Source organism: Brassica oleracea, chromosome C1, assembly GCF_000695525.1.
Source record: "Brassica oleracea var. oleracea cultivar TO1000 chromosome C1, BOL, whole genome shotgun sequence".
Classification (NCBI taxonomy): domain Eukaryota; kingdom Viridiplantae; phylum Streptophyta; class Magnoliopsida; order Brassicales; family Brassicaceae; genus Brassica; species Brassica oleracea.
Genome location: NC_027748.1, coordinates 10963043 through 10978928, shown reverse-complemented (window position 1 = coordinate 10978928; position 15886 = coordinate 10963043). Strand labels below are relative to the sequence as shown.

Sequence of the window (15886 nt, the reverse complement as noted above, 5' to 3'; positions counted from 1 at the left end):
ATATATGTCCAAAAACGCATCGATCGATGAAGTTCCGAGGAAATATCCCGACGAAGTTCTCCCTCGGTATATTCCGAGGAGATTTCCGACAAACTAGTGATCCTCGGAATTTCCTCGGAAATTTGTTTCCTCGGAATTCCGTCGGAAAATTCCGAGGGATTTCCGAGGAAAGAAGAAATTCCGAGGAATTATTTCTGAGGACTTGTTTCGTCGGTATGTCGTCGGAATAACGTTATTCCAACGAAATTCCGACGATTTTTTCCCTCAGTATCCTTGCTGTTTTCTTGTAGTGAGGGTTCGTGGTATTCTTATCCTCTGCTCTGATAAACCGGTCATGGAGTTTCTGGAAGGTTATGTGAGAAGAGTATTCACGGCAAATCTCTGGAACGAGCTATCGTTCGTGTGTTTCATCTGGATTCTTCTCCTTCGCAAAGACAATCTGGAACCGTTACGGATGCATTCAGTCGGTGTCATTAACGACCTTAACTCCTTCTCCCCTCTCTTCCAGGCGGTGAATCTCCAGTATAAAAAAGGGTCATCCTCCATCCCATGAACATCATCTTTTCATTCCTCACAGAAAATGATTGAGCTACTGAAATCTCATGGTGGTTTATCTTATGTGAGTTTTGAGTTTCTTTGTGATGTTGTATTGATTTTTATTGTATATGAAAAGATCAATGCGAAATTTAAAAACTTTCATCTCTTTCAGAAGGAATCTGTTTAAATGCATTGCTGTTTGATGTACTTTGTATTAAGAGATTCCAAGAGACACGTGTTTTTGTGTGTGTGGATCTCTTAGTCTTTGAACGTGGCTGATTACATTCTCTGCGCAGGGTCAAAACCGAAGTCACTTTGAACCAAAGCCTGTGCCACCACCAATTCCAAAGAAATGTGACTGGGAAATTGAACCTGCAGAGCTGGATTTCCCTAATGGCGCCATGATCCGAAAGATTTGTATATTCTTCTGAAGACAAGTGTTGATCTTAATTATTGATAGTTTTGAGTATAGTATCACCATGTTTAGTTCAATGCAACATAGTTTGCGTAATGGGTTTCATTTTGGCTAAATGGGAAGTTGGTCACATTTTCTGTCAGGATTCCTTTGGTGAGATTGTGAAAGCTTATTGGGAGATGAGCACCAATAGCAGTGAAACGTATTCTTTCATCTCTCTCGGAAGATTGACTGATTATGTAAGTTGTTACCCTCTTTTGCTATATCAACTGAATTTCCTCAATGGATTTTATTTAGCTGGTACCTTGGTGACAGTCTCTCCTAAGATCCTTTTGTTTCGTAAGTTCCATTGCATTGATGCAGTCAACGTCTACCAATCCCAGATTTCGTTGTGGAAATAAGCTACTCACTACCTAAAATGCAGCCTTCTTTGCCACCCATGGAGATGACAATGTGTTTGTCTGTGATTACAGGATAGCAATGGTGGCCGTGGTGATGATACGCCAGGAGTAACGACACTTCCAAACCAAGATCATTGTCGGTTTGATGGAAATGAGAAGGAACCTTTTACTGAAACAACCACTGGTGGTCCATCCAACAAAAAATCTCTGCTTCTAACGTCGTCCACAGCAGCTAAGAAGCCACACATTGCATAGTTGGAAGAGTATGCTGTTTAAAGCCACAGCAGTGTCTTACTAGAATAATGCGTAAGCATAATCGTTGTCACTTTCACAACTACATCTGGTGGGTATTATTTTCTTTAAACTATCAGACAATCATATTTGGCTTTTCTTATCATATTTTGCAAACATATCAGTGAACATTCATGTTTGCGTGTTTAACTTAAAGAAATTAAAAACAGTTACAAATCTAAAAATATTAAGCCATACTATAATTTTGTATAAGCCAATAAATGAAAAGGATGTTAGAATTTGTTGCTAAAAAGGAGATTTTTTCACAATATTGTTAAGGAATTGAATATTTCACTTGATATGTTATGCGTAATATGTGTACAAATGGTCGCTACATAAGCATGGATGTTAGTTTCCATGGATGTTAGTTTCCATGGATGTTACTTTTAGATTCAATTTAAACCTTTTTTCTTTACTTCGAATTATAAAGACAATCATATTTGAATTTCCTTCAAATATTTTCCACTTATCGACGAGCCGTTCATTAGCGTATGAAATTTTCTAATTACTGGGTCGACTAACAAATATCCTTAGACGACGTGTATGTAACTTAAAAACTTAGTCCGCTGCTTTCTATTTCATATTGGCTCTAAAGCCAGTCATATGTTCATAATCACGGATTCACGATTGTCCACAAATTAAGGAACCATTCCATATGCGTCGGATACTATTAAATTACCGGTAACAATAACAAATATCACTACAGATTTTTCCTACTAAGGCTACCTGTATTTTTAAACTAAATCAACCTCACAATCTATCGAATTCACTGACACCCGCATAAATTCTTCCCCGTTTGTCCAACGGAAAATCACCTTCTCGCGAACAAAATTTTAGAACATTCACACAACCATTACATCAAATGCAAACTCAACACACAAACAAAATAGGGTCGTAGATTTAAAGGTAGGGTCCATTAAACTACTTGGATACTAATTGGAAACAAAATTCATAAACAGTTTTAAATGAAATTAAACATTTATACAGTCCAACCAATTAAACACCATAACTAAAAGTTAATAATCTTTGTTTATTCTACTCATCACCTTATATATAATTTCTAATAACAAAAATAGACAGTAAAAATTTTGAAATGCGTAAAACAAAAACAATGAATAATGAATAATTTAAAATGATTTTATAATTGTTTGGCTACTTATATTTTTATAATAGATTATAATATTTATAAATAAAATAAACATACTAAATATATAATCAATATTTGAATTTAAACAAAAATCCCGGACGTAGCCCGGGCCGACCCTAGTAGATTAATAAAAATTAGACAAAAGATTGGAAAAATAAAGAGGCTCTGTTCGTTTGTACATCTTCAAGATGTATCCAGATGGTCCATCTAGATGTATTATCCATATGCTCCATCTGGGTGTTGTTCGTTTATTTATTTCGTCCATGCATCCAGATGAATCATCTGAATGCAACTATGTTCGTTTGCTTTTCATTTTTTAACTTCCATCTACATCCAGGCGGACTTGTTAATAAAATGATTAAAATATAATTTTTTACGTTTCGGCGGAAAAATAGCATTTTCACGGTTTTGGCGGAAAATATTTTTACGTTTTTTGAGGAAAATGTGTTTTTGGCGAAAAAGTGCATTTTTGTTGTTTTGGCGGAAAATATTTTTGCGTTTTTTGAGGAAAATGTGTTTCTGGCGAAAAAGTGCATTTTTGTTGTTTTGGCGGAAAAATACGTTTTTATGGGTTTGGCGGAAAAATACGTTTTGCGGTTGGACGGGAAAAGTGTGTTTTGTGGTTTTGGCGGGAAAAGTGTTTTTGACGGGAAAAGTTTTTTTCACGATTTTGGCGGGAAAAATTGTTTTCGCGATTTTGGCGGGAAAAACATTTTTGCAATTTCGACGAGAAAATACATTTTTTCCGGTTTTGGGTGGGAAAATACATTTTTCCGATTTTGGCGGGAAAATGCATTTTTCCGATTTTGGCGAAAAAATGTGTTTTCCCGTTTTGGCGGGAATATGCGTTTTTCCGTTTTTGGCGGGAAAATTCTGTTTTCCGGTTTTGGCGGAAAAATTGCGTTTTTCCGTTTTTGGCGGGGAAAATGTGTTTTCCAGTTTTGGCGGGAAAATGCGTTTTTCCGGTTTTGGCGGGAAAATTGTGTTTTCCGTTTTTGGCGGGAAAATTCCGTTTTCCAGTTTTGGCGGAAAAATGCGTTTTTTCCGGTTTTGCCGGGAAAATGCGTTTTTCCGGTTTTGGCGAGAAAATTTCGTTTTCCGGTTTTGGCGGGAAAATTGTGTTTTCCAGTTTTGGCGGGAAAATGCGTTTTTCCGGTTTTGGCAGGAAAATTCTGTTTTCCGGTTTTGGCGGGAAAATTGTGTTTTCCAGTTTTGGCGGGAAAATGCGTTTTTCCGGTTTTGGCAGGAAAATTCTGTTTTCCGGTTTTGGCGGAAAAATTGTGTTTTCCAGTTTTGGCGGGAAAATGCGTTTTTCCGGTTTTGGCAGGAAAATTCTGTTTTCCGGTTTTGGCGGAAAAATTGTGTTTTCCAGTTTTGGCGGGAAAATGCGTTTTTCCGGTTTTGGCAGGAAAATTCTGTTTTCCGGTTTTGGCGGAAAAATTGTGTTTTCCAGTTTTGGCGGGAAAATGCGTTTTTCCGGTTTTGGCAGGAAAATTCTGTTTTCCGGTTTTGGCGGAAAAATTGTGTTTTTCCGGTTTTGGCGAGAAAATGTTTTTTGCGGTTTTGGCTGGAAAATGCTTTTTGGAGTTTGGCGGGAAAATGTGTTTTTTGGGTTTTGGCAGGCTAATGCGTTTTTTTTTGTTTTGACGGGAAAATGCGATTTTCGGTTTTGGTCGAAAAGTGCGATTTTACTGGTTTGGCCGAAAAATGTGTTTTTATGGAAATGTCTGTTTTATGTTTTTTTGGGGAAAACCGCATCTTGCGGTTTTGGCGGGAAAGTGTGTTTTTCAGTTTTTGCGAGAAAATGCATTTTTTTGTTATAGCAGAAAAATGTATATGCAAAAAAATAGAATTTAGGGTTTGAAAATAATATTTTACTTTTAAAAGGTCATTTTTGTCATTTATTATTTTGAACTGAACTAGATACATCTGCATCCAGATGCACCGTCAAGACTGATAATTTGAGATGTAGCATTAAACATCGACGAGCAAACGAACAGGGCCAGAGTCTATAACATGTTTCCTCAACAGTCCCAAGCTTTCCTGGCCCATTGGTATTAACTCATTATGGGCCAGATCAGAAATAGTGCACAGGCCCAATACTGACCCATCCGAGTTACTGAAGAAGTGTAGCTTCCGAGAGGTGCTTGCTCCTCCACGCCGGAGTCGTTGTTAACCGGTAAGCTTTCCGCTGCTCCCCCATTCTTCTCCTTCCTCCTTTTCTTAGTCTGCTAAATCCGATCTTAGCTTCTGTTTGTGTCCTGCCCGTGATTGTTGAATTATCTAGAACCAATCAAAACTCAGCCTCTGATATTCGTCGCTTGACTTCACTTGGCGTTTCGAAACCTCTCAAGTCCTTTTCTTTCTTTTTTTTCTTTTTTTCTTGCTGGCAAAACCTCTCTCTCTCTCTCTCACAAAGATGGCGTTTTTTCGCCTGACCCGCGTTTCACGGCGGTTGTTGGAGTCATCCGTGTCGGCAACTCCATCTTCGAGTTATGTTTTCCACTCTCAACAACAACATATATACTTGTCCAAACCCGTTACTACTACACGGCATTACATCAGCCCTTTGCTTAAGTATCCTCTATGGAGTCATAACCACGACGTGTGGAGTAAAGGGACGGACTTTCATCATGAGAAGGTTCTTGGTGTTGGCTGGAACCATAGATTGGTAGCTGGAATGTCTTCGGTTGTGGAGGGGAATCCTAAGAAAGACGACAAGGAGAAGAGTGGTGTTGGTTGTGTTAAGGAAGCTTCTTGGGTTGATTTGTATTTGCCTGAAGGAGCTAGAGGTTATGCTAAGCTTGCTCGTTTGGATAAACCCATTGGGACTTGGTTGCTTGCTTGGCCTTGTATGTGGTGAGTTTAGTTTATGTTGTCATTTGAATACTGTAGCTTAGTTTCTGAGTTTTAATCATTCTTGTATAGGTCAATTGCGTTGGCTGCTGATCCGGGAAGCCTTCCAAGTTTCAAAATGATGGGTTTGTTCGGTTGCGGTGCGCTACTTCTCAGAGGTGCTGGCTGTACTATAAATGATCTGCTTGACCGGGACATTGATACAAAGGTCAGTTTATTCCTCAACAAAGATAAAATGATGTTAAATATATAGATCCTTTAAGTTTGTCGTTTAGGGAATATGTTAGGTATAAACTATGGTTCCTGTGACTATTCTGCTTTGACATCTTGAAGTGCTCTTGATACTCTTATGCCGGATCAATTTATGGCAACATTTGATCAAGCATTTTCTAGTCACATCTCACATCTTGTACTGATTGCTTTGTCCACGAAGACAAAAGACTTAAAGATATTAGATGCAGTGAAGGTGGAATATGTTTTTTAATTGAAAATTTGAAATATGTGTAGTAGTTAGGGTAGCTACACAATTATATAATATTTGATTGATGATCAAGATTTATATGATTGTTCCTTAGAATTTACTTTTTACTTTTATCCAGGTTGATCGTACAAGATTAAGACCTATTGCAAGTGGTCTTTTGACACCATTTCAAGGGCTTCAGTTTCTTGGGCTACAGTTGCTTTTAGGTTTAGGGATTCTTCTCCAACTTAACAATTACAGGTTTGTTTCGAATTCACCAGATGTCGTAAACTTCTGAATACATAATATCACACGTTCCCTTTAGTTTTGTGCTTCACTTCTTTCTTTCTATGCTAGCTCATTTAAATTCCTTTTTTCTTTCTTTCTGCAGCCGTGTTTTAGGGGCTTCATCTTTGTTACTTGTTTTCTCCTATCCACTCATGAAGAGGTTTACATTTTGGGTAATTTAAAGTCCATTCTCTAATTTAGTCTATATGTTTTTCTTTTCTGTCTTTTTTTATCGGTTCTTGGATTCATATTGCAGCCTCAAGCATTTTTAGGTTTGACCATAAACTGGGGAGCACTGTTAGGATGGGCTGCAGTTAAAGGAAGCTTAGAACCAGCTGTTGTACTCCCTCTTTATCTCTCAGGAGTTTGCTGGACCCTTGTGTATGATACTATTTATGCTCATCAGGTATTATTCACTTTGTTTCTTGAAACTATTTTGTTTGTTCATGAGCTAGTGTGAAAGAATGGCTTATTGTGTGTCTACAGGACAAAGAAGATGATGTGAAGGTTGGTGTGAAGTCAACAGCTCTTAGATTCGGTGATGATACAAAGCTTTGGCTAACCGGATTTGGCACAACATCCATGGGGTTGCTTGCACTTTCTGGACTGAGTGCAGATCTCGGTAACTCAATGAACTTCACAACGGTTCAGTTCTTTTTTGTGATTCCAAATTCCATCCACATTCTTTTTTATTTTGTGTTTCTTGCTGTAATGATTAAGGGTGGCAATATTACGCATCACTGGTCGCTGCTTCAGGACACTTAGGATGGCAAATAGGGACAGCTGACTTGTCATCTCGCACTGACTGCAGTAGAAAGTATGGCTTCTTTCTTCTGTCTGAATCCAATATGTGGTTTGGCTTGGAAAACTAACACCTATGGCTTTGATGTTTCCACAGGTTTGTGTCGAACAAGTGGTTTGGTGCTATTATATTCAGTGGGGTTGTACTCGGAAGAACTTTTCAGTAGAGAGATATCTGTTAGTGAAATAGAGGACATGGCCACCTTCAGGCTCCAAAAGATAAAGGCGCGTTTTCCAAAACTTGGAAGGAGCCTTTGTCAGATAAGCGTTGACAGAGTAACCCTCTGGGCTGACTCTTCTCATTAGTTTCTTGTTCTGTTAATAGGAACTGGGATTCATGTCTTTGTTTACAAGGATGTTTGTTTATCCATACTCATTCAAACTGTTGACAGAGTAAACCTCTGGACATAATGGAGTCTTGCTTTAAAATAGTTGTATCAATTATTTGAAAGTTACAGGATTATTTTCCCCTATTGGTTGTATAAATTTATTTTTAATCTCAAACTGCAAAAAATAAAAATAATATCCGACACAAACTGATTTTCTATTTTTTTTATTAGTTAATGGATGTTAATAAATGATATAACTTTAATTGATTTAATTGAAGATATTTAAATTTTCTTAAATACTATTGGCTCATTGGTATAAAAGAGTGTTTGCAACATATTGTTTTCAATTGGAAAAAAATAGTTTCGGAACCACAAGAATGGTCAACATTTGGATGTTATCTACAAGATATCAAAACTTTGAATGATTGCTTCCTCAGCTCAGAGCTCATTCATGTATTCCAGACGAATAATTTAAGGGTGGATAGTTTTGCATGCAGTGCCAGAAAACAACTGTAATTCATCGTTCATATGGATGTAGCCTCATGGTTTACGGAGTCAGTTTGAGTCTTATGTTTATGTTGATGACAAAAAAAAAAAAAAATTGCGTAAATATAAATGATCTAACCCCTTTTTCTATCACTGATTTTTTTTTTCCCGTCAAGATATTTTTAATATTAAAGGAAGCGGGCCAAGCCCAGTACAAATTACATGTTAAAGCCCAAAAAACCATCCGAGCTAAAACTCGTTACTCAATTGGACCAAATACCCACGGCCCAACTTGAGAAAACCCTAGACTCGTCACGGACTTGATTGCGGCCGCCTCGCAGATCGGACTTTTCGTTGCGTGGACATGTGTTGCCATCCTCAACGTCGAGGGGACACGTGTCGCGAGGTCATCGCGTCACCACCGCTTCTCGTAATTGCCGAAGATCCAACCTTCGGATCGCCCGACCAAACCGTAACTCCATAGCTCTGTCAATCTTCACCGCAAACATCTTTGGGGCTCTAATACCGGAGAGAATCGATCGCCATGGCGAGATCTCATCCACCACTGTTCACCGCAAACACCCAAGAGAAAGCATCGCATGCATCATCACCCTTTCCGCCGGAGAGGTTCACTCTCCTCCGACGAGAACACAAGCAACCGAACCAAGACTAAAACGCAGAAATAAAAAACAAGCGAGATAAACTAAACCCTAAAAGACTAGGGGTCGAAAGCCGGCGAGGCAAGGCTATGTAAGCCTTCACCCCCCGGAGACTAGAGCCGACGACGGCGGAACTGAAAAAGCTTCCCCGCAACGGAGACAAAAGACCGGCGGCGACGGATCTGTGAGAGCCTCCGTCTCCCGGAGATAGAACTCGAACTACTAATGTCTTGACCGTGCCATCCTTCCCGCAACCGCGTCGTGACTCCAGGAACAGAACCTCGCCGGTTGGAGGCTGACCAGAGCTCAGACAGGCGGAAGCCGGAGGAGACGAGGAGGAGACAAGGGCCTGTTGATTTTATCGGAAAGAAAACGGGCTCCGGCGACGGCACCGACCGACCGCCGGACCCCAATCTTCACCTCCTCAATTCTTTACTTCTCTCTTCAGATGGAGAGAAGAAAAGATACGGGACTGCAAAAGAGGAAGAGAACCAGAAAGAAAGTAGATCTATAACCGGGTCCGGTGACCGGCCGGCGCGTGAGCGTGCGTGCCGTCACCGGAGCCCCTCAAGCCACCTTTAAAGCTGTTGATCTTCGCTTCGCTCTCGTTCCCTCTCTCCTCCGCCTTGCCTGAGCTCTGGAACAAGGCCGCCCATGGCGGATCTGTCTCTAGCGTAAAGGCGCGGTCGTGTTGAGGAAGGCGCGGTGAAGCTCATCGTTCGGCTACTTGGTTTTGTCTCTGGGAGACGGTCGTCGGTCTAGATCCCGGGGGGTGAAGGCGTTCCTTGCTTTGCCTCGCCGAACTTGTCACAGAGAGCGTCATCGGACTAACCGAGAGCTCATCCCAATCATCACACGTCGCCTACTGGGCATTTTAAGCCCGAGACTCAAGACCTCAACTTTCTTTCTCTTGTCGTCGTCACCGATGATGGAGAGCTTCACCTTATACCGATATCTCATCCATTCTGACCCAAACAAGCACCCTGACGACAAGAGCCACCACGCCGTTTCCACCAAAACCAAACTAGTAACCAAACCCCAAAAGACTACGGGTTCCAAAACCGACAGCGTAGAGCTATGTGAGCCTCTACCCTCCGGAGCTAAAATCGGCGAAGACGGAGCAGAGAATACCTCCCCTTCCCGGGAACTTGAACCGGCGGCGGCGAAGCTGAGGAAGCCTCCACCTCCCGGAGAAAAGCCGGCGTCGACAGATCTGTGATAGCCTCCATCTCTCGGAATCACCACTTGAACATGCAAGCCTATCTTCTCACGCCATGGACCTCCACGCGAGCGCGACTTCCTTCCAAGCGGGAACCACCTTTGGAGGATGGCTCCAATCCAGAGCTCCGACAAGGCGTTCGGTGATAGGCGACGAAAAAGAGGCAAAAAAAAACCTCTTTGACGGTAGGAGAAAGGATCCGACGCCGGCCCGGACGCTCACACCGGCCGTACGCCGGATTCGATTTCAGATCAATGATTAGTTTTCTAAAAAATGGGGAAATAATCAACAAATACGCGGTTTAATTGGTAAAGCTATACGCCAATGAAAACCTGACACGTAGTCTCCACTTCTCGCGTTCGATCGTCGGACATAGAAAGACGATGAGAATCGAAGATCCTTGTCTCTCTCTCCATTGACTTTATTGACTCAGAGAGAAAGAAACAAAGCTCGGCGATGGGACACAGACACAGCAAGTCCAAAACCTCCTCCTCCTCCTCCTCCCCTTCCTCCGACAACGTCGTCCACCATGTCCAACCTTCCGGAGAACGCCGCGGATCCTCCGGCTCCGGTTCTGTACCCGTCAAATCCTCCTCAGGCTCCGGAACCGGCGGATCCCGTTCTCAACAGAACGGTCGGATCCTAGGCAAGCCGATGGAGGATGTCAAGGCGACCTACGACTTCGGTCGCGAGCTTGGTCGTGGCCAGTTCGGAGTCACGTACTTGGTCACTCACAAAGAGACCAAGAAAGTCATCGCTTGCAAGTCAATCCCCACGCGCCGACTCGTCCAAAGTGACGACATTGAAGATGTTCGCCGTGAAGTCCACATTATGCACCATCTCAGTGGTCACCGGTAATTCATTTCTCGATTTTAACCTGAAAAAAAATGCTTCTTTTGAGATGGTCCAATAGTAATGCCTAATGATAATATATATGTTGGAATGGTACAATGCTAATCTAGAACTATTGTTGTTATAACAATGTTGTTTATCTACTATTAAATGGTTCTTCATTTTTCATATTAATGAGCAGTAGGAACCACACACTTGTAGGAACAATGATCTTTGCAAGTGTGTGGTTTCCATATTCTTTTCCTGAGGTTCTGAGTTGGTGCATTGATTTGTGAATTGTGTAGGAACATTGTGGACTTGAAGGGAGCTTACGAGGACAGACACTCGGTGAATCTGATCATGGAGCTGTGTGAAGGAGGGGAGCTTTTCGATAGGATCATAGCTAAAGGTCATTACACAGAGAGAGCCGCGGCGGATTTGTGCAGGCAGATGGTGATGGTTGTGCACAGCTGCCACTCTATGGGCGTGATGCACCGTGACTTGAAGCCGGAAAATTTCCTTTTTCTGAGCAAAGATGAGAGCTCCCCGTTGAAAGCTACAGACTTTGGCCTCTCCGTCTTCTTCAAACCAGGTTCAAACAAGCTAGATGCACTTTGTTACTTGTAGTTTCTGCATTCATAACTTTGATTACGTTGAATGCAGGAGATAAGTTTAAGGATCTTGTTGGAAGTGCATACTATGTTGCCCCGGAAGTTTTAAAACGGAACTATGGACCAGAGGCTGATATTTGGAGTGCCGGTGTGATTCTGTACATCCTTCTCAGTGGTGTCCCACCTTTCTGGGGAGGTAAAGTTTTCATCTTTAATTGAGAAGAGAGTTTGGTTTCATGGTGGACCGTGAATGCATAGTTAGTTATCTTTGTGCAGAAAATGAGACAGGGATCTTCGATGCCATTCTAGAAGGAAAGCTTGATTTTTCAGCTGATCCATGGCCTGCTGTATCCAACGGTGCCAAAGATCTTGTGAAGAAAATGTTGACATATGACCCTAAAGACCGGCTAACAGCGAGTGAAGTACTAAGTAAGATCACTTTTATAACCTGTTTTGATGATTAAATAACACTGCACTTAACACGTTTTTTAATATACCAACGCAGAACATCCGTGGATTAAAGAAGACGGAGAGGCGTCAGACAAACCGCTTGACAATGCTGTGTTATCCAGGATGAAACAGTTCCGAGCGATGAACAAACTCAAGAAAATGGCACTCAAGGTAAACAAAGAACACTAATAAGTGAAATCCAACTGCCATTTAGTCTTTTTTTTGGTTCTTAAGTCAAATCTCTTGTTTCAGGTCATCGCAGAGAACTTATCTGAAGAAGAAATCATTGGTCTGAAAGAGATGTTCAAAGCTCTAGACACTGATAAAAACGGAATAGTCACCTTGGAGGAGTTGAGAACTGGTCTCCCAAAACTTGGCAATAAGATCTCTGAGGCTGAGATAAAACAGTTAATGGAAGCAGTAAGTCTCTTAAGTCTTTGATGTTTACTCCCCCTGCCTAAAACAAAAGCTTATTATTGTTTTTTTTTTTTTGGTTTAGGCTGATATGGATGGAGATGGATCAATAGACTACTTGGAGTTTATATCAGCAACAATGCATATGAACAGAATCGAACGTGAGGATCACTTATACACAGCTTTCCAATACTTTGACAATGACAACAGCGGGTAAACAACACATTAGTCAATAGTTTTCGTCCTTTTTAAGAAGCTGATAAAGACTCACATTTTGGATCTTGGTTTGTGTTATTTAAGCTACATAACAATGGAAGAGCTAGAACAAGCCATGAGGAAATACAACATGGGTGATGACAAGTCCATCAAAGAGATCATTGCTGAAGTAGACACCGATCGTGTATGTTTATCGTTATTATTATTTGGTTTTGGTCCATCCATATATGGCATTATCATTTGTCTTCTTAACTCCACTCTCTTCTCTTATGAAACTCAAATCTTGTAGGATGGGAAAATCAACTACGAAGAATTCGTGGCCATGATGAAGAAAGGACATCCAGAGTTGGTGACAAACCGACGCAGAGTTAATATGTAAAACGACGTTGGAGGTGTAATAACAACCACAACGAATCTCTTTCTTCTATGCTGTCTGACGAGAGATGTTTTGATGTTTGGTTTGTTTGCTTTGCTTCTTTCTTACTTGAACTAGGCTTCTTTGCGAAATATTATTTTGTTTCCTACAATCTCTCTTTATCAACCAACACTTGGGATTAAAGAAAACTATTTGCAGATCATGAGAGATTCTAATCGCAGGTCCTCCATCACTTGATTAGTGTATGATTGGAAAAGTTATCTAGAACTATATCTTAGGCATGAACCATGTCACTGTCCTAAAGGAAATATTAAGCATTGTGGCGCAGTAGTTTTACATTGATAATCCAACTGATCCCATCGTATATACTCCATCCCTTTCTGTATTACTTGACGATTATAGATTGAGTAATAACCATTTGATGTAAAAAAAAGATTAGTACACAAATTTTAAAAATATTTGTAACTTTTATAAACATAAACATAATTAACTATCTATCCGAATTTTAATAAACATTTAAAAATATCACAAAATATAAAAAGTTGATAAAATTGATGTAATACATCTAATAAAACCGTGGATTCTCATATCAAGAGGAGAGAGGGTTTGTCTCTAATCGAGAAAGTGAGTAGCTGTATTGATATTTATTCGGACAAAAAGCTACATAAAGAGGAAGAAGATACTCAAAAGTTTGATTGCTTCTGTTTTGTCCATTTTTTATGTTCTGTTCCAAGGCTGTTGTGATAAAGAGAGAAAGAGAGAGGTTTTATTTTTTTAAAGATTGTGATTTTTACAGTGTTTATTAACCTGCACGGTAGATTTGAAACACAAACCAACTACAATTCTCGGACAACATCACACAGACAAGTATACACTTAAGAGCTTGCCGTCTTCCAGATGAAATTACCTGTGGATGATAGAACAATTAGTTGACTTGTAAGCATATTGTCCAAATCCTTTAATTTCTGATGCATATTTTGGCAGTCTCATTTTCCATCTTACTTCGTAATTCTGTAAATGTGTTTGGAGAATCCCCATTACGATGCAAGACGGCAATTGGTTCTTTTTGCACTACCTTGAAATTATTTGTGTAGGAAGGCATATGCAAACACTCATGCCACTACATTTCAGGAAATTCAGTAAGTACTTTGAAGGAGTCACTGAGAGTACCAATATTTGCATCATTGACATGGTAGATTATTGGCAAACCTCCTGAAAGGACGCCCATGTTTTTATCCCAAGTCCATTAGCTTCTAAAAACACAGAATGAGATCAGAAACATTTCTTATGACCCAAGAGGAAATATGGTTCTTCTACTCTTTATATGTAAAGATAACAATCATGAGTACATTTATCAGGAATCAAGATATATATATATATATATATAGTTGCCACTGAGCATCATCGGCAGTAAATCCTTTTAAGGTCAAGTTTTTGAGCATTCTTGATAACATTCATTCGCCTCCTTCATACACCAGCACAATATTGAACAGCTATGACAGTTTACATACAGAAGCAGTTTTTCAGAAGGCTAACAAATTGAAACAGTTTTTTTATAAGGGAGCTAGGCTAACAAATTAATGAATATGAAAGCAGTACTTTTATAATAGTATCTTGTCAAAGGAAAGGAAAACAACTGATGATTGATTCCGTTTTCCAGCTAGTGAAAATGAGAAATTGTTGCTCTGAGTAGGAAAATCAATCCGCTGACACAAAGATGAAACGTCAAAAACATGAAGATGTCATGTCTTTAGAACAGTGAGAACATGAGAGAGGATGTCCAAATTCATTTCCCATGAAGTTGAGAGTGATAAGTCTAATCATCATGGAGGGTAATGAATTTGGACATACTCTTTGTTAGCTACCAATTGTACTGCAGTCCGCCAAACATGAGGAGAACGAGACCAAAGTCTTGTTCTATCATATCTAAACAAATGAAGCTTAAAATCTATGACCTTGCTTCAGAGTTTTTCTTTTCTTTTCATAATTCAAAAATGGAGGGAAAGTAAAAACCGGTTTAATCTTAAACTACATGGATAATGGATTGGAGTAGAAAAGAAAGGTTTCAATTTTCAACGCCGGTTTATTGAGTTATCCGAGTTTATAAACAGTATGGGCCGCATGAAGAGGTGAAAAGCCCATCAGGCTATATATATATATACATATTTGAGATCATCGTCCCTGAATCGGCTTTGATATATTTTTTTGGCAAGCAATAATGAGAATTAAACCTACCTCTTACCTCAATCCTTATTTTGGTCATGGCCGTAGTCTCCCACGTCGTCCATACGACATCTGTGAATCTCCTTTTGCGAAACGGAAGAGGGTGGTCAGGCCCAAGGAGGAGCTTCAGATTGGAAATTCTGATAAGCAACTTACCTGAATCTGAAACTCGGGTTTGTAATTCTTGTAATTTCTTCAGTCAATTCTGGTTTATTCACTAATCTCTCTATATAACAAACAGGATGAGAAGATCTCTGAGGCTACTGCCTCCACGCCTCCACCTCTGTCAAGGTCAAGGTATTGGGATTGATGTTGTTAATTGTTGTACATCTTTGGTATTTGGGCTTTTTGGAGAATTGACCTATAACTTAAAGTCAAACACAAAACTAACCTCATTTTTTTTTTAAAATTGGTTTTGCCCTATTCACCCCACAAGTTCATATAATTTACGAAAATGCCATCAATTTTTTTTTTCTTTTTTTTTTCGAAAATGACATTTTTACTCTCTCACCCTCATCATCTTCAAATAATTACAAGATTGCCATTGTCATCAATACCACAACCACCATGAACAACTAATTTGAAGCTCTTAATGCTCCCAAAATCGATTTACCCTTCTTCTTTTTCCATTCTTGTGAACTAAACATAACATATCTCTCACTTTCTCTCCACAATGAGCTAAAAAAACCCAAGATTTTGATTCTAATTTTTTTATGGTTCATAGAGTCATAGAAGCTAACGATTCTGGGTGGGTTACTTTTGTTTGTGATTCTGTGTGCTTGGAGAAGCCTTATGTATGCTAAGGAACTTATCTCACCAATTTAAGGTATGACATCGAGTTTTTTTCCAGATCTGTTCGTCAGACGACTTACTTGG

General features: G+C 39.9%; 4 protein-coding genes across 5 annotated transcripts in view; all 4 read left to right on the top strand.

Annotated features, from left to right (window-relative positions):
- Positions 1 to 301: 301 nt before the first annotated feature.
- On the top strand, positions 302 to 1779 carry LOC106299342. 2 transcript variants are annotated; one of them, XR_001261756.1, is made up of 4 exons: positions 302 to 619; positions 834 to 954; positions 1096 to 1191; positions 1426 to 1779. XR_001261756.1 is itself a non-coding variant. In XM_013735453.1 (4 exons), exons 1-4 carry the CDS (start codon positions 581 to 583, stop codon positions 1606 to 1608), a joined length of 435 nt encoding a protein of 144 aa, XP_013590907.1. In that variant the 5' UTR covers positions 302 to 580; the 3' UTR covers positions 1609 to 1779. The 2 variants fall into 2 exon arrangements, 1 of the variants encoding a protein (XP_013590907.1); XM_013735453.1 differs by having other exon boundaries at positions 834 to 950.
- Positions 1780 to 4917: 3138 nt separating this feature from the next.
- LOC106326489 (4-hydroxybenzoate polyprenyltransferase, mitochondrial-like) lies at positions 4918 to 7695 on the top strand. The gene is made up of 8 exons (XM_013764461.1): positions 4918 to 5650; positions 5720 to 5855; positions 6247 to 6368; positions 6499 to 6568; positions 6652 to 6801; positions 6882 to 7017; positions 7116 to 7212; positions 7294 to 7695. The coding sequence occupies exons 1-8, from the start codon at positions 5211 to 5213 to the stop codon at positions 7361 to 7363; spliced, it is 1221 nt and encodes a 406-aa protein (XP_013619915.1). The 5' UTR covers positions 4918 to 5210; the 3' UTR covers positions 7364 to 7695.
- A 2592-nt stretch (positions 7696 to 10287) lies between these two features.
- On the top strand, positions 10288 to 12956 carry LOC106312058 (calcium-dependent protein kinase 3-like). The gene is made up of 9 exons (XM_013749437.1): positions 10288 to 10743; positions 11026 to 11312; positions 11384 to 11527; positions 11608 to 11760; positions 11837 to 11952; positions 12034 to 12201; positions 12281 to 12408; positions 12496 to 12595; positions 12701 to 12956. Exons 1-9 carry the CDS (start codon positions 10346 to 10348, stop codon positions 12788 to 12790), a joined length of 1584 nt encoding a protein of 527 aa, XP_013604891.1. The 5' UTR covers positions 10288 to 10345; the 3' UTR covers positions 12791 to 12956.
- Positions 12957 to 14518: 1562 nt separating this feature from the next.
- Positions 14519 to 15886, top strand: part of LOC106312069 — a 7553-nt gene continuing 6185 nt past the window's right edge. Inside the window, exons 1-2 of the mRNA XM_013749449.1 lie at positions 14519 to 15183; positions 15252 to 15307. Of these exons, the coding sequence (XP_013604903.1) occupies positions 15049 to 15183; positions 15252 to 15307 (191 nt within the window). The 5' untranslated portion in view covers positions 14519 to 15048. The remainder of the gene's footprint in view (positions 15184 to 15251; positions 15308 to 15886) is intronic.

Excerpts from the sequence above, each read along its gene's own strand:
- LOC106299342 (XM_013735453.1), top strand. The coding sequence starts at position 581 with ATGATTGAGCTACTGAAATCTCATGGTGGTTTATCTTAT. Across the intron at positions 620-833 it reads CTCATGGTGGTTTATCTTAT|GGTCAAAACCGAAGTCACTT; the intron begins GTGAGTTTTGAG and ends TTCTCTGCGCAG. Across the intron at positions 1,192-1,425 it reads TCGGAAGATTGACTGATTAT|GATAGCAATGGTGGCCGTGG; the intron begins GTAAGTTGTTAC and ends CTGTGATTACAG.
- LOC106326489 (XM_013764461.1), top strand. The coding sequence starts at position 5,211 with ATGGCGTTTTTTCGCCTGACCCGCGTTTCACGGCGGTTGTTGGAGTCA. Across the intron at positions 6,802-6,881 it reads ATACTATTTATGCTCATCAG|GACAAAGAAGATGATGTGAA; the intron begins GTATTATTCACT and ends GTGTGTCTACAG. Across the intron at positions 7,213-7,293 it reads CGCACTGACTGCAGTAGAAA|GTTTGTGTCGAACAAGTGGT; the intron begins GTATGGCTTCTT and ends ATGTTTCCACAG.
- LOC106312058 (XM_013749437.1), top strand. The coding sequence starts at position 10,346 with ATGGGACACAGACACAGCAAGTCCAAAACCTCCTCCTCCTCCTCCTCC. Across the intron at positions 10,744-11,025 it reads CACCATCTCAGTGGTCACCG|GAACATTGTGGACTTGAAGG; the intron begins GTAATTCATTTC and ends TGAATTGTGTAG. Across the intron at positions 12,596-12,700 it reads CTGAAGTAGACACCGATCGT|GATGGGAAAATCAACTACGA; the intron begins GTATGTTTATCG and ends CAAATCTTGTAG.